At 45.1% G+C, this 18,126-nt stretch overlaps 1 protein-coding gene across 1 annotated transcript; it reads right to left on the reverse strand.

Moving 5' to 3' along the window:
* Positions 1-1,434: 1,434 nt before the first annotated feature.
* On the reverse strand, positions 1,435-5,003 carry SOX11 (SRY-box transcription factor 11). The gene has a single exon (XM_067544881.1). It carries the CDS (start codon positions 4,818-4,820, stop codon positions 3,609-3,611), a length of 1,212 nt encoding a protein of 403 aa, XP_067400982.1. The 5' UTR covers positions 4,821-5,003; the 3' UTR covers positions 1,435-3,608.
* Positions 5,004-18,126: the final 13,123 nt, after the last annotated feature.

The raw sequence follows: 18,126 nt of genomic DNA on the forward strand, positions 1-18,126 counted from the left end.
TTCAACCTAATTGCTAAATAATTATATGGAGAACATACTAATCATTTGAGACCAAAAAAACTGAAAATTCAAGAAACTCTGTTTTATTGAGGACTATCCATTGGCAAGGATATTTTGTGAATAGTACTTGTTTGTTTTAAAACACAGTTTTTCTCATAAAGAATTATCACAATGCAAGACATAAATTTAGGTTCTCAGATATTCTACATCTCTTTTCTGATAGCAAGAATTTAGGCCAAACAGCTTTTATTTAGAATCATGAGTAATTTTTTTTTAATTATTATTATGAGAAAGAGATCAGATTATATTAATCATTTAACTACCAGTTTATTTAACTAACCTAAAGTAGATATCTCACCACTTAAATGCCTAAGAGTTGTCTTTGATTAAACATAACATGCATGCAGGTTTAAATGTTATGTTTTATTATGCCTCACAAATATGTACGCAGGATTTTCATTTTCAGCAAGTCTGAAAGCCTGTAACAGTGGTTGCCACCAAAATTACCAGCACAGTGAATTGTCCTTGTAAACAGCTGGATCATTTATTAGTGGATAAAGATAAAGGGTCGAGCAATGCCTATCAGATAAAAAGTAAACTTCTTGAGAAACACACTTCCACCTTGCGAGTCTGTTTATTGCCATCAGCAGTTCTTTCAAAGTGTAAAACTGAAATCTGACGGCTCCTAAGGAGAAAAAAATGCACATTTACAAAGTCTGTTCAATCTGCAGCAGCCGCTCGTATCCGCCCTTCCCACGCCCCAGCTCGCTGGCCGGCAACTGCACAGAAAAGGGAACTGGCTCAGATCCCCTGGGTTCTCCAGCTCCCGGTGGTGCGGGACGGAGGTTAGCGCTGGGGCACTGCCGAGGAGGGCGGCTGGGCAGGTCATCGCTAGCTAGAGGGCCCGCCTAGGCCGCTCTAAGAGAAAGGAGGAGGCAGGGCGGTCCGGGGGAAGATCGCTCCGGCTCGTGCTCCGAGCCGGCAGCGCCTGGACTGGGCGCGCCGGCCAGGGAGGGATTGGGAAGCGCTGCACAGAAGCAAGAGGGCAGAGATCAAAGCTGGCTGCAGCCTCCACCGCCAGTGGGGCAAACTGGAAGCCCCCGTCCGCCCCCTTCTTATGCAGGATCCCCCAGGGAAGGGGCCGCTAGCTGCGGCCGCCTCCCAAGCTTGGAAGTCCCGCTCCTTCTGCGACCCACGCCCGCCCCTGGCTGCGGAAGGGATGCACGGAGCGAAGAAGGACCCGGAGGCGGGAAGAGACCGGCGCGGGGGTGGAAAAGGGCGGGCCGCCGGGGAGCCCGGAGCGCCCCGCCCAGGGGGAACCCGAGCCAGCCGCTCTCCGGTTCCTCCCCGCCGCTGCCTCCGGCCGGCTCCTTCCTTCTCCCACTTCCCCCCGCCCCCCATTTATGACTGCAGGGGTGGGAGAAGCGGCTTAAAATAACCAGCGCGCCCAGTCCCCAGCCCGCCGCCGCCCTGGCTAGCCGCACATGGCCGGACACACCCCCTCCGCGCACAGCCCAGCCAGCCTAACCCTCCGCGCAACAGCGAGGCCCACGTGGAAAGGGGCCCCGGCCCGGGAGCCAGAAGAGCCGCTCCCCGAGATCCCGGAGGAGACCCCCGGGCGGTGCAGGGAGGGCGATAGCACAGCCCCTCTCCCCTCCCCGGAGAGCCGAGCCCCCACCACTTGGGGGGGGGGGGGAGAAGAGCCAGAGCCGGGACCCCGCCTCCTACGCGCACAGATGCAGCCTTAGGGTGTCCCTGCGCCCCCCGAGACGGGGAGAGAACTAGAATAACGCCCCCTCCCAAGCAATAGGGCTCCTCCGCTAGCCACACTCAGCTGGGAAGGGTCCCCCCCCCTTCGCCCAGCGGAGAGGCAGCATCGCTGCCTGCTTGACGGAAGGGCAGGTAAAGCGGCCGGAGAACCTAGCACTAAAGCGTGCCTGGAATCACGTTCTCCGAGACCCTCCCCCGCCATCTTCCTAGTGGCTCCGGGGGCTCCCCCCCCCGGGGTCAACTGCTCCCCTTCTAGGCTAGCTGGACACGGAAAGCCGGATTGGGGAAAGGAGGGGGGGAAATAAAGTCAGCGCTTTTGTATTCGTGGAATAAAAAAGCTGCCTCGCATTCTTCCTCCTAGCTACATCCATACACAGCCAGCTACAGCTCCGCGGGTGGGGCGTGGGTCCCTGGCATCGCCCGCGTTACTTCTACAGACACTAATAGCGATACGAGTTTCTATCAGTTCCAGCTGATTTATTAAAATTGTCAAGATACAGACTTTCAGCATAAAAAAAAAAGGCAATGATGTTGACAGTGCACAAGTCTGCTTTTGCCATCATTTGCTACAAAATATGCAGATGGTCTGTACTTTAGATTATATTGCACAAAATGAGAAACTTTTTTAACTATGTGCCTTTTTTTTGCTAAAAATCGAGAATCCAGTTTCATACCTTCCATCTGGGGCCCCATCCACATATCACAGCGTATGAGATACATAAAGTCCTACTATAGTACAGTACATATACAATCTTTTAAACTAAGATAACAGCTCTGAGGTCTATATCACCATTTTCAATAAATCTTTACCTACAAATATTGAACAAATCTGAACTATAGCTGTACAAAAAGTTTCTTTTTTTGTTTTAAACCACAAGGCCTTTAGATGCAAGGATTATTTTTTAAAATTTTAATCCTTTTAAAACCAGGACGTAACGTACCAACAAACTTGCATGCTAAAAACAGAAAAAAAAAATAATAAAAGGGAAGAAGTGCCTGAAAAGTCTTACTGAAAAAACACAGCAAGAATGTTCCCTTTTCACTGTACAAAAATACGCCTGAAAATATATTAATTTTTAAAAAAGACTGAGGTCTGTTATGTATCAAAAATGTTTCAATACCTTTTTGTACTGAGGTCTAGGCTGTCTGGTATTCAATCAAGGAGGTATAAGGGAACAAGTTACAAAAAAAAAGTTGGCAAGTAGAAATCACATTTGTAAAACCATAGACAATTTGATCTGAAAAGTAAACTCTGATCTTAAGTCAGTTCACAGTTTTTTTGTAAGCGTTTGTACAGTCTGCATTTTTTCAAGCTCCCTGCAGCTTTGTTAAGAATCGGATGCATAGAAGACATCAGTTTTCTCCCTCCAAAAAAAGTTGCAATGGTCCCTTTCAGAAAAAAAAAAAAGAAAAAGAAAAAGAAATCAGAACAGTTCTTTAAGATCTCTCACGGGAAAAAAAATCCACAAACCCCCTTGAGTAACAGTTGTGCTGCCAAAAGACTTCTTTGCAGACCATCTTCCAGACTTCAATCACAGACCGACACACTTCAAACATCGACTTCTGTATCATTTTTCCCCCAGTCCCTTTTGCCTTTTTGTTGTTGTTGCGATCACCAAATTAAAACAAAAAAAAATCATAACTCCGGGCTCGGTTTGGAACTAACTCTGAGACTTTTTTTAAAAAAAAGAAAACAATCCATTTAATTGTGTGTGTGTGTTTTTTGTTTTTTTTTTTCATTTTTACTCCACCACTTTCATCCTAACATCGCCAGCATCATCTTTCCTTTCCGATTTCTTTGCACGGTTGTTCTCAACAGCGACACGCCTTCCCGCGGCTCAGTAAGTGAAGACCAAGTCGGAAAAGTTCGCTTCCAGCCAGTCCCCTGCAATCATTTCACTCAGCTCCGGGGTGCAGTAATCGGGGAACTCGAAGTGGGAGCCCAAGCTGCCCTCGCTGAACGAATCCAAATCTTTATCCACCAGGGACAGAGACAGGTTCCCCGAAGCGGAGCTCACCCCCAGCTCCGAGGCGGCGTGAGGGTGCTGGGAGAAATTCAAGCTCAGGTCGAACATCAGGTCGTCCGCCTCTTCGCTGCTGGAGGAGGAGGTGGAGATGGACCGGGAGGAAGCCGGGGACAGGCTGGGCTGCTGCTGGGTGTTCTGCTTGGTGATGTTCTTGAAGTTGTAGTACAGTCTATTGCTGCTGCTGCTGCCGTGCGAGGCTGCGCTGCCCCTCACCTCTTCGTACAGGCTGGCCCCCTCGGTGGACTCTGCCGAAGAGCTCAAGGTGGGGCTGGCCGGGACTTTGGCTACATTATATCGCCTCTGCTGCTGCTGCTCCTCTTCCTCGTCCTCCTCCTCCGCCTCTTGCTTGATCCTCAGCTGCAGCTCGTCGTCCTCCTCCTCCTCTTCATCCTCCTCGTCCATGAAGACGCACTTCACCGTTTTGCTGCTCACTTTCAGGGTGCCATAGACATAGTCCTCCCCCGCGTAGTCCCCGGGCTGGGTGGCTTTCGCCCCGGGCTTGGCGGGAGAGGAGGAGGAGGAGGAGGAGGAGGAGGACTTCAGCTTGCTACATTTCTTACTGGAGCTCTTGGCGCTTTTGCTGCTGCTGCTGGTGGGTGCGTTTTTCTCCGGGCTCTGGCTGGCGCTGGGCTTGGCCGATGGGTCCATCTTGGGCTTTTTCCTGGGTCTGTATTTGTAGTCGGGGTAATCGGCCATGTGTTTCAGCCTCAGCCTCTCCGCCTCCCGGATGAAGGGGATCTTCTCGCTGTCCTTCAGCATTTTCCACCGCTTGCCCAGGCGCTTGGAGATCTCCGCGTTGTGCATGTCCGGAGACTGCTCCATGATTTTTCTCCTCTCGATTTTAGACCACACCATGAAGGCATTCATCGGTCTCTTAATGTGCCCTGAAGCCGTTTTGCACCAGTCCGGGTCGCTCTCGTCCAAAGCGACCGGGCTGCATGCCATAAACTCGCCCTCCTCTGTGTCCATCGCCTCCCTGGGCAGGTTGCTTTCAGTCTCTGTACTTTCCGCTTGCTGCACCATGCCGGGCTTGGAGTGATTTCTTTGTGTGTGCCAGCCCTTTCTCTGCCCCGCCACACGCGCCTCACAGGAGCCACAAGGTGAAACCCAGCCTGTAAGCTCTTTCCTGCGCCCTTCTTCCCCGCTCACACTCCCCTTGCACCAGCAGGACTCTCTCCGGCTCGGCTCTTTCCCCTCCCCCCTGCAGCAGCAGCAGCAGCAGCAGCAGCAGCCGCCGCCCGGGCCCCGAGCTCTACTAGATCACACGCCCCCTTCTGCAAAAGTTGCGGCTGGGTCCTCTCCGAACTAGTTATCAGGGTTTCATATGGGTGACATCACTCCCCCAGCCAGCCAATAGTGTAACTCGGCTCCTCCTACTGGCTCCTCCCCTCCGCCTTTATTTAAGTCCCCCACATGCGCCCCCCACCTCCCACCTTCGCACCGTTTCAGTGGGGGAGGTGTGGAATTGGAAGAGGCTGGGCTGGAAGCTTAATCTTAATATACATATATTAAAATGACTTGCATGGGTCATTTAAAATGGGTTGTATTAATGCTTTCACCCTTTCCTCCTGGGCTGGCTATTAGAAAACATTGCAATTCATTTTGCTAGAGAGTAAGGGATAGTGGATGTGATAGTGGATGTGCGATTATTTCCCATTGCCTAGTGCAGGCAGGCTGGGTGATCTCATATCCTAGGGACTGAGGTGCATCCTCTGGGCATCTGCTCTCCGTGCTTCCAAGTAACTGAAGGTGGCGCTTTAACACTACAAGCTTTTCAAAAGCACGCAGCTATTTCTTTTTTGCAAGGCAAAGAAATCAATTTAAAGATAAAGTGCTGAATTCTCATTCCTGTGTTTGCATGTTGTGTATTTTATCCCTTCTTTCTCTTATTTTTGTCCTCCAAACCTTCCCCCACAGCCAAGGCACCACCACTTTATTCATGTTTCCATATCTTCATTTCTTAAACCAATAACAGGAATAACAGTGGAAAGGTTTTGCTTTTGATCAGTTAATATCACTTCAAAATCTGGTGGCTGTAACATTTACAGGCGCAAATTGGCCTGTTGCCACCTCTGGCATTACTCCCACCTTGATCTTTTTTTCTTTTTTTTTTTAAATCATGAAAAATATAGGATACAATAAAAAATCTAATTGCAAAAAAACAATACTTTGCCTATCATGAATCATTTATTTTCACTGCCTGATTTTGACTAGAGCCCATAATGCCAACAATTAGCCATTCCCTCCCCCCCCCCCCCCCCAGTTGCTAGAACAGTAAACCAAAGTAAACAGAGCATTGTGTCACGTGGTGATACATCTTTAGGGTGCATAGATGGTCCTTAAACATGTTTGTGTTATTTTTGGATTTCAATTTCTCACCTATGGAATTTGTTACCTACCTTCAGAGCTACAACTCTATCATTAAACATTATTATTTATTTGAAGTCCAGTAACAGCCAAAGAAAGTCCTCAGTCAGGATTGAGACCTCTGTGCTAGGAGCTGTACAAAGATAGGCCCTGATCTTGGAAGGTAATCCACATGGGCAAACCTGTGCAGTCATGAGGAACAGATAGGAGTGTCCCTGCCTCAAGGAAATTCCCGAAAGCTGAGAGTTATTTTTTCCCTTAGAGCAGTTCTGCCATATTGGAACAGTTCAACTAGTGCATCTCTCTGACAGTTGCCAAGGCCAGTTGCTTCAAAGGAAGTTGTAAAAAGCCATCCCAATGCACCTAATTGGGCAATATAGTTACATTATTATCAAGCTGTCACCATTTACTAAAAACTGATATCAAAATCAGTTATTACAGCCAGTACTATGTTTGACTCAAATTCAGAGAATTCATAACACTCAAAAACTCCATCTTTATTCACCTTGCTTTTCTGAAGCTTTGCAAAATGTATGGCTGGTAATGCATGTACATATCGTTCTGTGTCCCTCCGAGATTTTAAATATAAAAGAACTGATTGCATGCAAAGAAACACTTTATGGATTGTACATGAATTTTAGCAAGAAAAGAGTTTGATAAATATTCTTGTGACAACATGTTAGCTTTCTGCTTTCCTCAGAACACAGTCAATTAATATTGCTGCATGATGTCACTATGATGTCATAGGGCTATATTGTGATTAGCGCTAACACAGGCACTCAAGGGAGCAAGTGGAGCAAGCTCCTATCCGCTTTCAGTTGCATGGTGATGTTAATGCTATCCAGATCTTATCTCCAGATGATGGGGAGAGAGGAAGGGTCTAAGCATCAGATACTCCCAGTAGGGTATGAGTAGGAAGGGTGGGAAAGAGGCAGAACCATAGCTCTTGTCCCACACTCCCCACCGCCACCCCCCCAGCACTGACTAGATGCACAGAGTGGAGGGAAAAGAGAGAGCACAGACTGGGAAAAGGAGTGTTGCAAATTACCGCCACCATCACAAAAAGCAGCCATGTGAGAAATATTGTCTCTGAGGCACAATGCTTCCTCGTGCTCTCCCTGATGGTGCTTAATGGCTCAATCTAGCCCACAATAATGTTTATTGTTTATCATCTGTCTGGGTTGTATGTGGTAAAAAGGAAAATGTGTATGGTATGAGTCAGCCTATCATAAAATATTATGACATAATAAATATATTAAAAGAGATGTTCCTAACAAAGGGAAGCAGACCCTTAAAAGCCTGTCCTAACTTAGGGACTTCCCCTTTTTGCTATGGTAGGCAGAGAAGCCTGAGCTGAATTTCCTTCATCATAAAAGAGAGGGGTCGCCTGGCATTCTCTGTCAGGGCTCTAAGTCTTTGGTTTTCTCCCCGCCCAGTTCTGAAGTAGCCTGAATTTGTTGCCCTTCCAGGCATACCGCAAGTGCCATCTGTTTGATACAAGTTTTGGAGATGGTGAGAGTATGCTTCCCACAGTGCTGAAGGGGTGGAAAGGAGTCTCTGTAGATGTCTGGCTGACTGAGTTCCTGTGAAATGACTACTTGCTGCTGGAATTTTATTATTAATGATGTCAGAATGCCCAGAACGTTGCATAAGTGTCAAAAAGGCTAACAGGTTGTTATGAACTATCAGAAAAGGCATAGAAATTAAGAGAGAAAATATCAAAATGCCACTGTAGGAATTCATGGGGCTCCCACACATTGAATACTGTGTCCAGTTTTGGTAACCCCATCTCAAATAAAGATATAGTGGAACTGGAAGTGGAACTTCCAAGAAGGGCAACAAAGATTATCAAGAGTATGGATTGCCTTCCATATGAAGAAAGGCCACAAAGATTGGGGCTGTGCAGCTTAGAAAAGAGACAAGTAAGGGAGGGCTATGGCAGAAGGCTATACAAAGGTGTAGGAAAAGTGATTAGTGAAGCATTATTTATCCTTTCCCACAAAACAAAAATCAGGGGTCACATGATTAAATGAATAGGCAGCAGGTTTAACACAAATGAGGAAATACTTTTTCATGCAGCACACAATTAACCTGTGGAACTCATTGCCATGGGATGTTATGAAAGGCCAAAAGTATAACTGGATTAACAAAAAGAACTATAGAAGTTCATGGAGGATAGGGCCATCAATGGCTGTTAGCTAAAATGATCAGGGATATAATCTCATGCTTGGGATGACCCTAGACCTCTGACTACTGGAAGCTGGGAGGGAAGGACAGAGGTGGATCACTCCAACTGCCCTGTTCTGTACACTCCATGAAATTCTGGTACTGGCCACTGTTGGGGACAGGATACTGGGCTAGATGGACCTTACGTCTAATGCAGTATGGCCATTCTTATGAATGTTCTTTTTAAAATTATTTTAAATTTAAATACATAACATGATTAGAGGTGGTCGAAAAATAGAATTTCCATCCTGCAGGAAATTCTCAGATTTTGAGATTTGGTTGCATCTCAGAACTTTTGTGAAATGCAGTATTGCAAAATATTTTTTCAACCTTATCAAAAATCTCATTTTGGTAACGGTTAGCTGTTTCATTTCAGCTTTATTATTTTGACTTTTATGCTGTACCATATAATTATAACATGTATTGTAATTTATAATACAATAAAAGTTAAAATGATAATGTCAAAACAAAACATTTTGACCTCATCAAAATGAAATACAATTTTGATTAAATCAGTCTGTTTCCATGAAACTTTTTTTATTTAATTCTGATGGAAATCTGTTTCAATGGAGAATTTCCAACCAATTCTAAATGAGATTAAGCAGCCAATCCAAAATATATGGCCTTCCATGACTGGGGTCCCATTTAGTACAGATGTCAGGATCAGGCCTTTAACCACCAGAACTTTTAATGTAGTCAAATAGTAATAACACTCCAAAATCACAAAAGGAAAAGCTTTCATATAACTAGTGGGGGGCAAAAAAGGCCTGATTACATCCATCATCATTGTGATTGCAACCTAAAGAAGATTATTCTGGTTGAAACATATTTCTTGTTTGAGTTTCTTTCTTTTGTAAAAAAGAATATAAATACTATGGAGACTCCTCCCACCCTCCCCCTTTTTTTTTGAGTGCCTTTGGTGTATTTTGGCAATATTTTAAAATCTTTCAAACTGGTCTTTTAACTCTAAGCAGAGATACTACTCTTTTGTGCTTATTAATGTTGATCTTCTGTATGATTATTTTTCTGGAGGGTGGTGCTGGGGAGATGATGAAGTTTGAAAAACAGACTGATGGTTAATAACTACAATCAAGAAAGTGAGTGTCCTACAGACTTCAGAGATCAGCTGGCCGCAAACAAAAAGGTGTTTGTAAAATGAATAAGGGCTGGGATCTGCCCTCAGAAGTGCACCTGAGACTCACAAGAGGAGTGATCTATGTGTGGAGAAGCTAACAGCAGACTCCCTTACGTATTGCTCTTCTAATGGGATATCTGCCAAAATAGGAATTAAGTTTGACTCACAGATATGTCATGTCTGCTGTTGAAGAAACAGAGCAGGGTTTCGTCAACAGTGGGAGGCATGAGTCAATCGGTGTTCTTATACCAAAAGCCCCGTGTATGCTGTGGCATGCTAGATAAAATTTGATGACAGGCTCCCTGCTTTCTGTGGCATATTCAGTGCTGCTAGTTGGAGGGTGGGCAAACTCCCCCCAACTCTCTGCAAAGTTTTTGCATTTGCTCAAAGTTTCGTTGGCTGCAGAGCTTAGTTGGGGGGATAGCCTGACCACTTTTAAGCAGTGGTCCTGAACTAAATCAGCACGGCTGCTGCTGGAGCAGTCCAAACCATTACTCTAGGTGCGTGATCTCAACATCACTGAAATGTGACCTGTCTGCCTCGCTGTACAGGCGGAGGAGCTGCTGGGCCAGATTTCAGTGAGCGGTGTTGCAACGTGGCACAGCAGGTTTCAAGGCCACTGAAAGTTGGCCCACAGGCTCCTCCATCCAGATGAAGGGGCAACCAGGCCAAATGATGCTGCAACCTGGCACATAAGGATCTGTTCCTGCACTGTGGAGCACAGGGGAATCCATTGAAAATTTGACTCCAGGTGGTACTGGCTCATGCACTGTGTGGGTAAGAGAAAGGGGAGACGCCCTGGTTGAGTGAATGGGAGATGAATGGGGACCAAAACGGAGTCACTGTCACAGGAAGTGTGAGATGGGGATGGGAATTTATCCCAACCAAGAAATATCTGAACTGGTGCCACTGAACATTCATGGATCTGAAAATTCTCTGTCAGCTTTAAGTAAATTGAAAAAACCTGAGGTTTTTACTTAATTAAACATGAAAATGAATAATATAATCATTGCACTATTCTGTCTGTCATTTATTTTAATGTTAAATTTAATGTACTTCATTCTGGTCCCAAACTTTCCGTGTACCATAGATTTTTGCCCAGGACCACCCAATATTGCTTTGCAGAGGACGTTAGGTGTGAAACTGGAACTTTTGTCTAGCCTTGGAAGGTGTGGGAGATGGTTTAACACAAAGTTTAGATTCAAACAGGAGGAGGAAAATGGTGTGATGCAGTTATAGAGTCAAGGGAGGTTTGTTTTAAGATAAGGGATACAAGGACGTGTTTAGTAATAGAGAGGGGAGGCCTGAGAGTATATCACAAACACATTCTTTATGAATCTTATCTGGAATAAATATAAGCCTCCTCAGCCCCTTGGGCCTTGTTTTCACTAGGAAAAAAAAAAGCATCTTCTTACCTTGTGTTAACTAACACATCGTAACTAACACAAGATAAAATCCTATAGAAGACAAGGCAACTGTGTTTTTAACATGAGTTAGAAAGTAAAGCTCGCCCAGGGTCTTTACCTCAACCTGGTCATTCAGCAGTTCTGCAGAAAAAGACCTGGGGGTTACAGTGGATAAGAAGCTGGATATAAGTCAGCTGTGTGCCCTGGTTGTCAAGAAGGCTAATAGCATATTGGGCTGCATTAGTAGGAGCATTGCCAGCAGATACAGGGAAGTGATTATTCCCCTCTATTCAGCATTGGTGAGGCCGCATTTTTTAGAGTATTGTGTCCAGTTTTGGGCCCCCCCACTTCAAAAAGGATGTGGACAAGTTGGAGAGAGTCCAGCGGAGGGCAACAAAAATGATTAGGAGACTAGAGCACGTGACTTATGAGGAGATGCTGAGGGAACTAGACTTGTTTAGTCTGCAGAAGAGAAGAATAAGGGGGGATTTGGTAGCAGCCTTTAACTACCTGCAAGGAGGTTCTAGGGAGGATGGAGCTAGGCTGTTCTCAATGGTAGTAGATGACAGAACTAGGAGCAATGGTCTCAAGTTGCAGTGGGGGAGGTCTAGGAAAAAGTTTTTCACTAGAGGTGTGGTGAAGCACTAGAATGGGTTACCTAGGGAGGTGGTGGAATCTCCATCTTTAGAGGTTTTTTAAACTGCGGCTTAACAAAGCCCTGGCTGGAATGATTTAGCTGAGGTTAGTCCTGCTTTGAGCAGGAGTTTGGACTAGATGACTTCCTGAGGTCCCTTCCAACTCTAATATTCTATGATTCTATGTGAAAACTACAAGCTTCCCTGTCTTCACTAAGATTTTACTTCTTGTTAGTTACCACGTTAGCTAATACAAAGACTACACCTTTTTCCGAGTCAAGACCTACACTTAGTAGGGAACTTTCTGGTTACATGTGACTTAAATATATTGTTAGTAGAAGTCTGAGAGGATGAATAATGGACTACATAGCCTTTCACCTCCAGATTAGTTTGCTTTTCACAAAACCATTGTTTTGAGCATAAAAATATGTAGGAGCCTGGGTGTGAGTTAGAAAAATAACTGTATTAATTAAGAGTAAGAGCGGAACTAAATTGAAACAGAAGAATAATTTGAGAGATAATTCCAGTTCAGTCTGAATCCAAAGCAACTCCATCCTCCCCAAACTCTTTAACTAGAATATCAAGTTTCAAGCCTACATCAATCGAACAAGCTCTTATTGTCTGATTGTAATCCAAAACCCTATTCAGAATTTGCCACATTAATTCTTGCTTTTGGCCTTCTGTAAAACCGCTTGGACCCTAAAAAGTGACTTTATGAAAATAGGACTGTGAGGTTCCACATTCATTGTGTCCACGTCAAAATTGCTGCTTGCAAGTAAAAGGATGTTTTTTTTCCAACTGTCAGCTTCTAAAACTTGGACTGGGCTCTGAAAGTCAAGTAGGGTTCCTTCCATTTTATGTATCCTCATCAGTACTCATGGTTCCGTAGGCCAAATGATTCCTTCAGCTACATCTGTGTAACCCCACTGATTTGAGATTATGCTTCCCGCAACACCTGTGCAAATCCAGGGATGGCAGTGGGATGGCACAGGTGCCTCCGAAGACATAATTTGGCATACAGAATATTTATTACTGGCTGTGATGCATGAGATGGAAGGAATCCAGGGTGTCTGTCAGAGCTCAGGCTGAGTTTGTGCAGCTGGCAGTTAGAAATTTACTTGCAAACTGAGTTCACTGGATAGGAAAATCAGTGAGATAATGAACCTAGAGCCCCACAAGGCCATTTTTACTGTCGCTTTTTAGGGTAGAAGCTTAATTTAGAGGAGGTGAATCTTTTATCAAAAGTGGCTGAAAATTGTACTTGAAAAACTGAAGGGAAACCCATAAAAGATTAAATTACATATATTTGATATAAGAAATGATGTTATTGTTTCTAAACCTCTTTAAATGTAAACACTTTGCCAGTGTTTATTTCTGTTGAATGTATGGAATACATAAATACAATAAAAACAGAATTTTAATGCATAGTCACTAATAGTTAGAACATTGACCTGCCTGCAAGTTATCTTACATACAAATACAATAAAAATGTAAAGTTTATTATGTTTAACTACTGTCTTGTGTTTAATGCCAAAACTTAAAACAACACAAAGAAATAAGCAATTTGAAGTATCTTTTGTGCATAAATCTGTGTGTGTGTGTATACACTTCAGGCCTTGTAGGCACTGACATCCAGAACCGTGCAGCAGGTCTCTTCGGGCTGGTCTATACTACAGATTTCTGTTGACCAAAGTCAGCTTTTTGCGCCAAAACAGCGTTGGTGTACACATTACAAATCCCGTTCTCTGCTGACTCAATTCCCCTGATTTTGCCACAAAATACAACCACCTCAACAAGAGGCATAAAGCTTTTTGCACCAAACTTTTAGCAACAAAGCATGAGTGTAGACACCACGCTTCGTTATATCACGGTAAATGGCCTCCAGGATTGTCCCACAATGCCCATCCTGACCACTCTGGCCATCAGTTTGAACTCCGCTGCCCTGCAGCCATCCGTCCTTCCCCTTTAAAGTTCTAGGAATTTTTGAAATTCCACTTCCTGCTTTTTTGATGTGAAGAGATCACATCACATCTCCCCAGCTGACCATGGTGGCTCCAGGTACCACACGTTCTCCCGCTTGGAGCACACCAGAGCTTCCAGATCTGATCAACATTTGGGAATAGGAGGCTGTGCAGTCCCAGCTGCGCTCCAGCAGAAGGAACTTTGATACCTATGGTCAGTTTTCTTGTGGCATAGTGGAGAAGAGCCATGAACGGGACACACTGCAGTGCCATGCAAAAATCAATGAGCTGCGGCAGGGGTACCAAAAGGCTATGGTATCAAACTGTTGCTCTGCTGCTGCTATAAGGAGCTGGAAGCCATCTTCAGCGACAACCCCACCTCCACCGCCAAGAGACCCCTGGATACCTCCATGGGCCTGGAAACAGCAGACACCGAACTCAACCCCAGCAGAGAAGTCGTGACGAGGAGGTTGAGTTGGAGGATGCCGCAGTGCATGGGACTGGCTCATTTGGTGACATGGGGAGTCAGGACCTCTTCTCAACCCCGGCAGGTTCGAGTCAGTCCCAGCCCTCCAGCTCTGGCATGCAGGATGCAGGAGAGGGGAACTCAGGTAAGTGACTTTTTTTTAGTTGATGCTGCTCGGTTACATGAGGTACAGCTGTCCTTTGCTTTGTTGCATTATACAGCTGGTTAAAGGTATAGAAATGCACAAGAGTAGCTGTGTTTGCATGTGCTTCCCATTCCCCTGTTCAGCTAGGCAGTGCGGCAGTGAAGTGTGTTAATGCGTACTGAGATTTCATGGGCATCCTCTGGAGAGATCTCTAGGAAACTTTCCTGGAGGTACTTGCTAATCCTTTATCAGAGATTCCTTGGCAGATCTGCTTTGTTTCTTTCCCTATTGTAGGAAGCTTTTCTACGCCAATTGGCAATCACTTGGGCAGGGACAAAAGTGGCACATAAGTGAGCAGCATAGGGATCTGATTTGAAAGTTGCTCGCATGGAGGAGATGCACCCTAGCATCCCTGCTTATTCTCAGGAATGAGATATCAGCTTCTATGGCCCCCACCTATGGAAAATGGTGGCACAATTTCAAATTTTGTCTCTATCTACCTGCATCAATACCCCAAACTACCACCCAGAACCTTTTCCCCAGCTTGAGTGCCCCCTTCCCGCAGGCACAACTCATCATGCCCTGGGCGATCGTCAAGCTGTGCACTTGCCAGGGACAGTGAGAAAGAGGTGTGTTTTACAGTAAATAATCAATGCTGTTAGTTCACTGACAATCATGCTTCTCTGCATTGTTTATTGTGATTCTATATGTGCCCTTGAGGGGAAACCCCTACACACTCGCTGAGTGCCTGTGGCTGGTAAGATAACAACCACGGAGAAGCAAAGAGGAATGTTCCAAGAACTCTTCCAGTCCTCTGAGGCAGAAAAAAAAAAACCCCGAAAAAAGGGCATGGAGACTCAGTATGACTGAAAATCAAAAAATTGATAGGCAGGAGAGGAGGGAAAATCAGGAGTGAGTGATAGCAGGTCACTAGTGCGTGATAAAAGCCATGGAGGAGCAAACAGAGATGCTAAAATAACTCACAGAGCTGTAGACTGAATTCATGCATGCCCACTCCCCTTGCAGCCAATACAGAACTGCTTTCCATGCCCTCCCCCCAACTCTATCTACACATTCCTGCCAAACTCATGGTCCATCTCGATACCCCATTCATTCCACCCCTTCCGATAGCTTCCAGAACAAATAGCTGTACTTACACCCAGCTCTTATAGCTCACACTGCCCCTCACTGCTTTCTCCCATCCAGCCCAGCTTTTTGTTTGTGTTCTGAATAATTGTTATTTAATAAAGACATACTCTGTGAAGGATAAGCAATCTTATTTGTGTCTTGCACACGGTGGTAGAACCTCACATTGATACACAGTGCAAGCTGGATAGTAGTCATATCATGGCACAGTGCTGTTTATAAAGACATGCTCATTGTCAAAATGGTTCCTCAAGGCATCCCTGATTCAAAAAGCTCCCTGTTTGCCCCTCTAATAGCCCGGACATCTGGTTGTTCATATTCAGCCTCAAGGTGGCCACCTCTGTGCTCCACCCAGGGGAAAATTTTCACCCTTAGCATCACAAATATTATGGAGCACACAGCAGGTAGTTATAACCATGGGAATATTTTCCTCATTTAGATCTAACCAGTCATAAAAGCATCACCAGTGAGCTTTTAATTTGCCAAATGCACATTCAACCGTCATTCAGCACCTGCTCGACCTGTTATTGAAGTGTCCCTTGCTGCTATCCAGGTTGTCCATATAAGGTTTCATGAGCCATGGCAGTAAGGGGCAGGCTGAGTCTCCCTGCATTACTATGGGCATTTCAACATCTGCCATTGGAATCTTTTGGTGTGGAAAGGAAGTCCCTGCTTACAGCTTTCTGTACAGGCCAGTGTTCCTGAAAATACGTGTCATGCACCTTCCCTGACCAACCCACACTGATGTCAGTGAAACACCCATGGTGATCTGCAAGTGCCTGCAGTACCATAGGGAAGTACCCCTTTCTACTGATGTACTCAGTTGCAAGATGGTCCGGGTCCAAAATTGGGATAAGTGTGCCATCTATCACCCTGCCACAGTTAGGGAATTCCATTGCTGTGAAGCCATCCATTATTTCATGCACATTTCCAAGATTCACAGTCCTTCGTAGCAGGATGTGATTAATGGCCCTGCACACTTGCGATTACACAGCGCCAATGGTGGACTTCACGATGCCAAACTGATTAGTGACCGAGCAGTAGCAGTTTGGAGTTGCCAGCTTCCATACGGTGATCGCCACATGCTTCTCCACTGAGAGGGCAGCTCTCATTCTGGTGTCCTTGCACCGCAGGGCAGGGTCAAGCTCCGCACAGAGTTCCATGAAGATGGCTTTGTGCACTCGCATGTTTTGCAGCCACTGCTCATCTTCCCAGACCTGCACAACGATGCAATCCCACCACTCAGTACTTGTTTTACATGCTCCAAAGCGGCGGTTCACCATGTGCACATGCTCTGTGGCTGCAAACAGTAATCCGGCGTTGTTTGTTTGCATGGCACACAGCAGGTCAGGCGCTTTGGATTCCTGTTCAGATTGGGAGCTCATGACATACTGCATGAACGGCCGCAATGTGTTCAGAACACTGACAACAACAGTGGAGAGCAGTGCAGGATCCATCCTTTCAGATAGAGATGGCGAGCACACAGGAAACTGGGGCTATTGAAAATTGCTACGAAACACAATTTGAATCCCATGGAATGATGGGACGGAAAACACAGCGTCATGAGACATTGAGCGCGTACCCATGATGCACTGCAATCCTCTCTGCCTTCCCACAACTCTGAGCGGCACAAGGTGGCGAGTTGCACAATGGAATAGCTGCCCACAGTGCATTGCTCTCACTGTTGATACTAGAGCATCAACTGTGGATGCACTTTGGTGACACGAGTGCTGTGTGAACAGGGACAAGTGTTGTAATTATAGTGCTTTTTGATCTTCACTGTAACTTGCGTCGACAATACTCTCTAATGTAGACAAGATCTTAGAAGAAGGTGCTGTTGTATCTTGGACCAGTTCTAGGCAATCTCTGCTTAAATTGCAGAGGTGATTTGCTTAATATTGGTAATTTAACACTGTAAAATACTTGTCAATAACCTGTGGTTTCTTAGGGCATACAGGTTTCACTCCATATTTCCCAGTCATACATTCTGGTTAAGCTGCTTATCTGGACATTGTTGATGACTCATATATGATTGTTTATGCCTTATATATCACTCATGCTGCACACCCAAAACTTCTCCCTATCAAGTCCATAATGTAAACCACAGTTATTATACTGATTTTTGTTAGGTCTAGAAAAACAATCTCCAAGGAGCTTGCTCTGGACTAGACAGCCCGAACAAGACACAGGGTAGTAACTAAAATACACAAAGACCTGCACTAGGTACAGATTAAACTCTAATATATTTGTCAGAGGCACAAATATGTAAGTATACTCACAGTCGAATCCACACAGAGAGATTTGTCTTTAAGCTCTTCCCCCTTCCAAAAAGAGCAATAGAAACGGACATCATTCACCCCTGCTACACTGCACTGTTGGAAGGCTGTGAGGAAGCAAACAGGAGGCTGGTCTGTGCTGGCAGAATCTGGGTGAATCAAGCCCAACATCCGTACAGTCACAACGGAAAGTACGTAATTGCTTCATAACACACTATACTACAAAACATTCCTATTATTTATATGTACATGCAGGAAAAGTTTCACAAAGAACTTTAGAAAGATCTTTAGTTCCTTATTTATTTTTTTTAAGTCAGTGTAAATCTTTCCACCACTTCCTCTCTCTCTTTCTAGTCCTCTCTCTTCCTCCCTTCGCTCTCTCTCAAAAAAAGTTTATTTGCCATATTTGCTTATTTGCCATTGAAAACAGAGCTCCTAACATAAATAAATAACGTCTGCAGTCAAAAGCAACCCTACAATAACCAGGCGACGTACACTACTAGAAATCCTATGTATCTTACTCATGTGAGTAGTCCCACTGAGCTCACTGGGACTCTTTAAGTGAG

This window comes from Emydura macquarii, unplaced genomic scaffold (genome assembly GCF_026122565.2).
Source record: "Emydura macquarii macquarii isolate MOO-44397 ecotype Brisbane River unplaced genomic scaffold, CSIRO-AGI_Emac_v2 contig_1027, whole genome shotgun sequence".
Classification (NCBI taxonomy): Eukaryota; Metazoa; Chordata; order Testudines; family Chelidae; genus Emydura; species Emydura macquarii.

Bases quoted from the DNA above. Each gene is read 5' to 3' on its own strand.
- SOX11 (XM_067544881.1), bottom strand. From the start codon at position 4,820: ATGGTGCAGCAAGCGGAAAGTACAGAGACTGAAAGCAACCTGCCCAGG.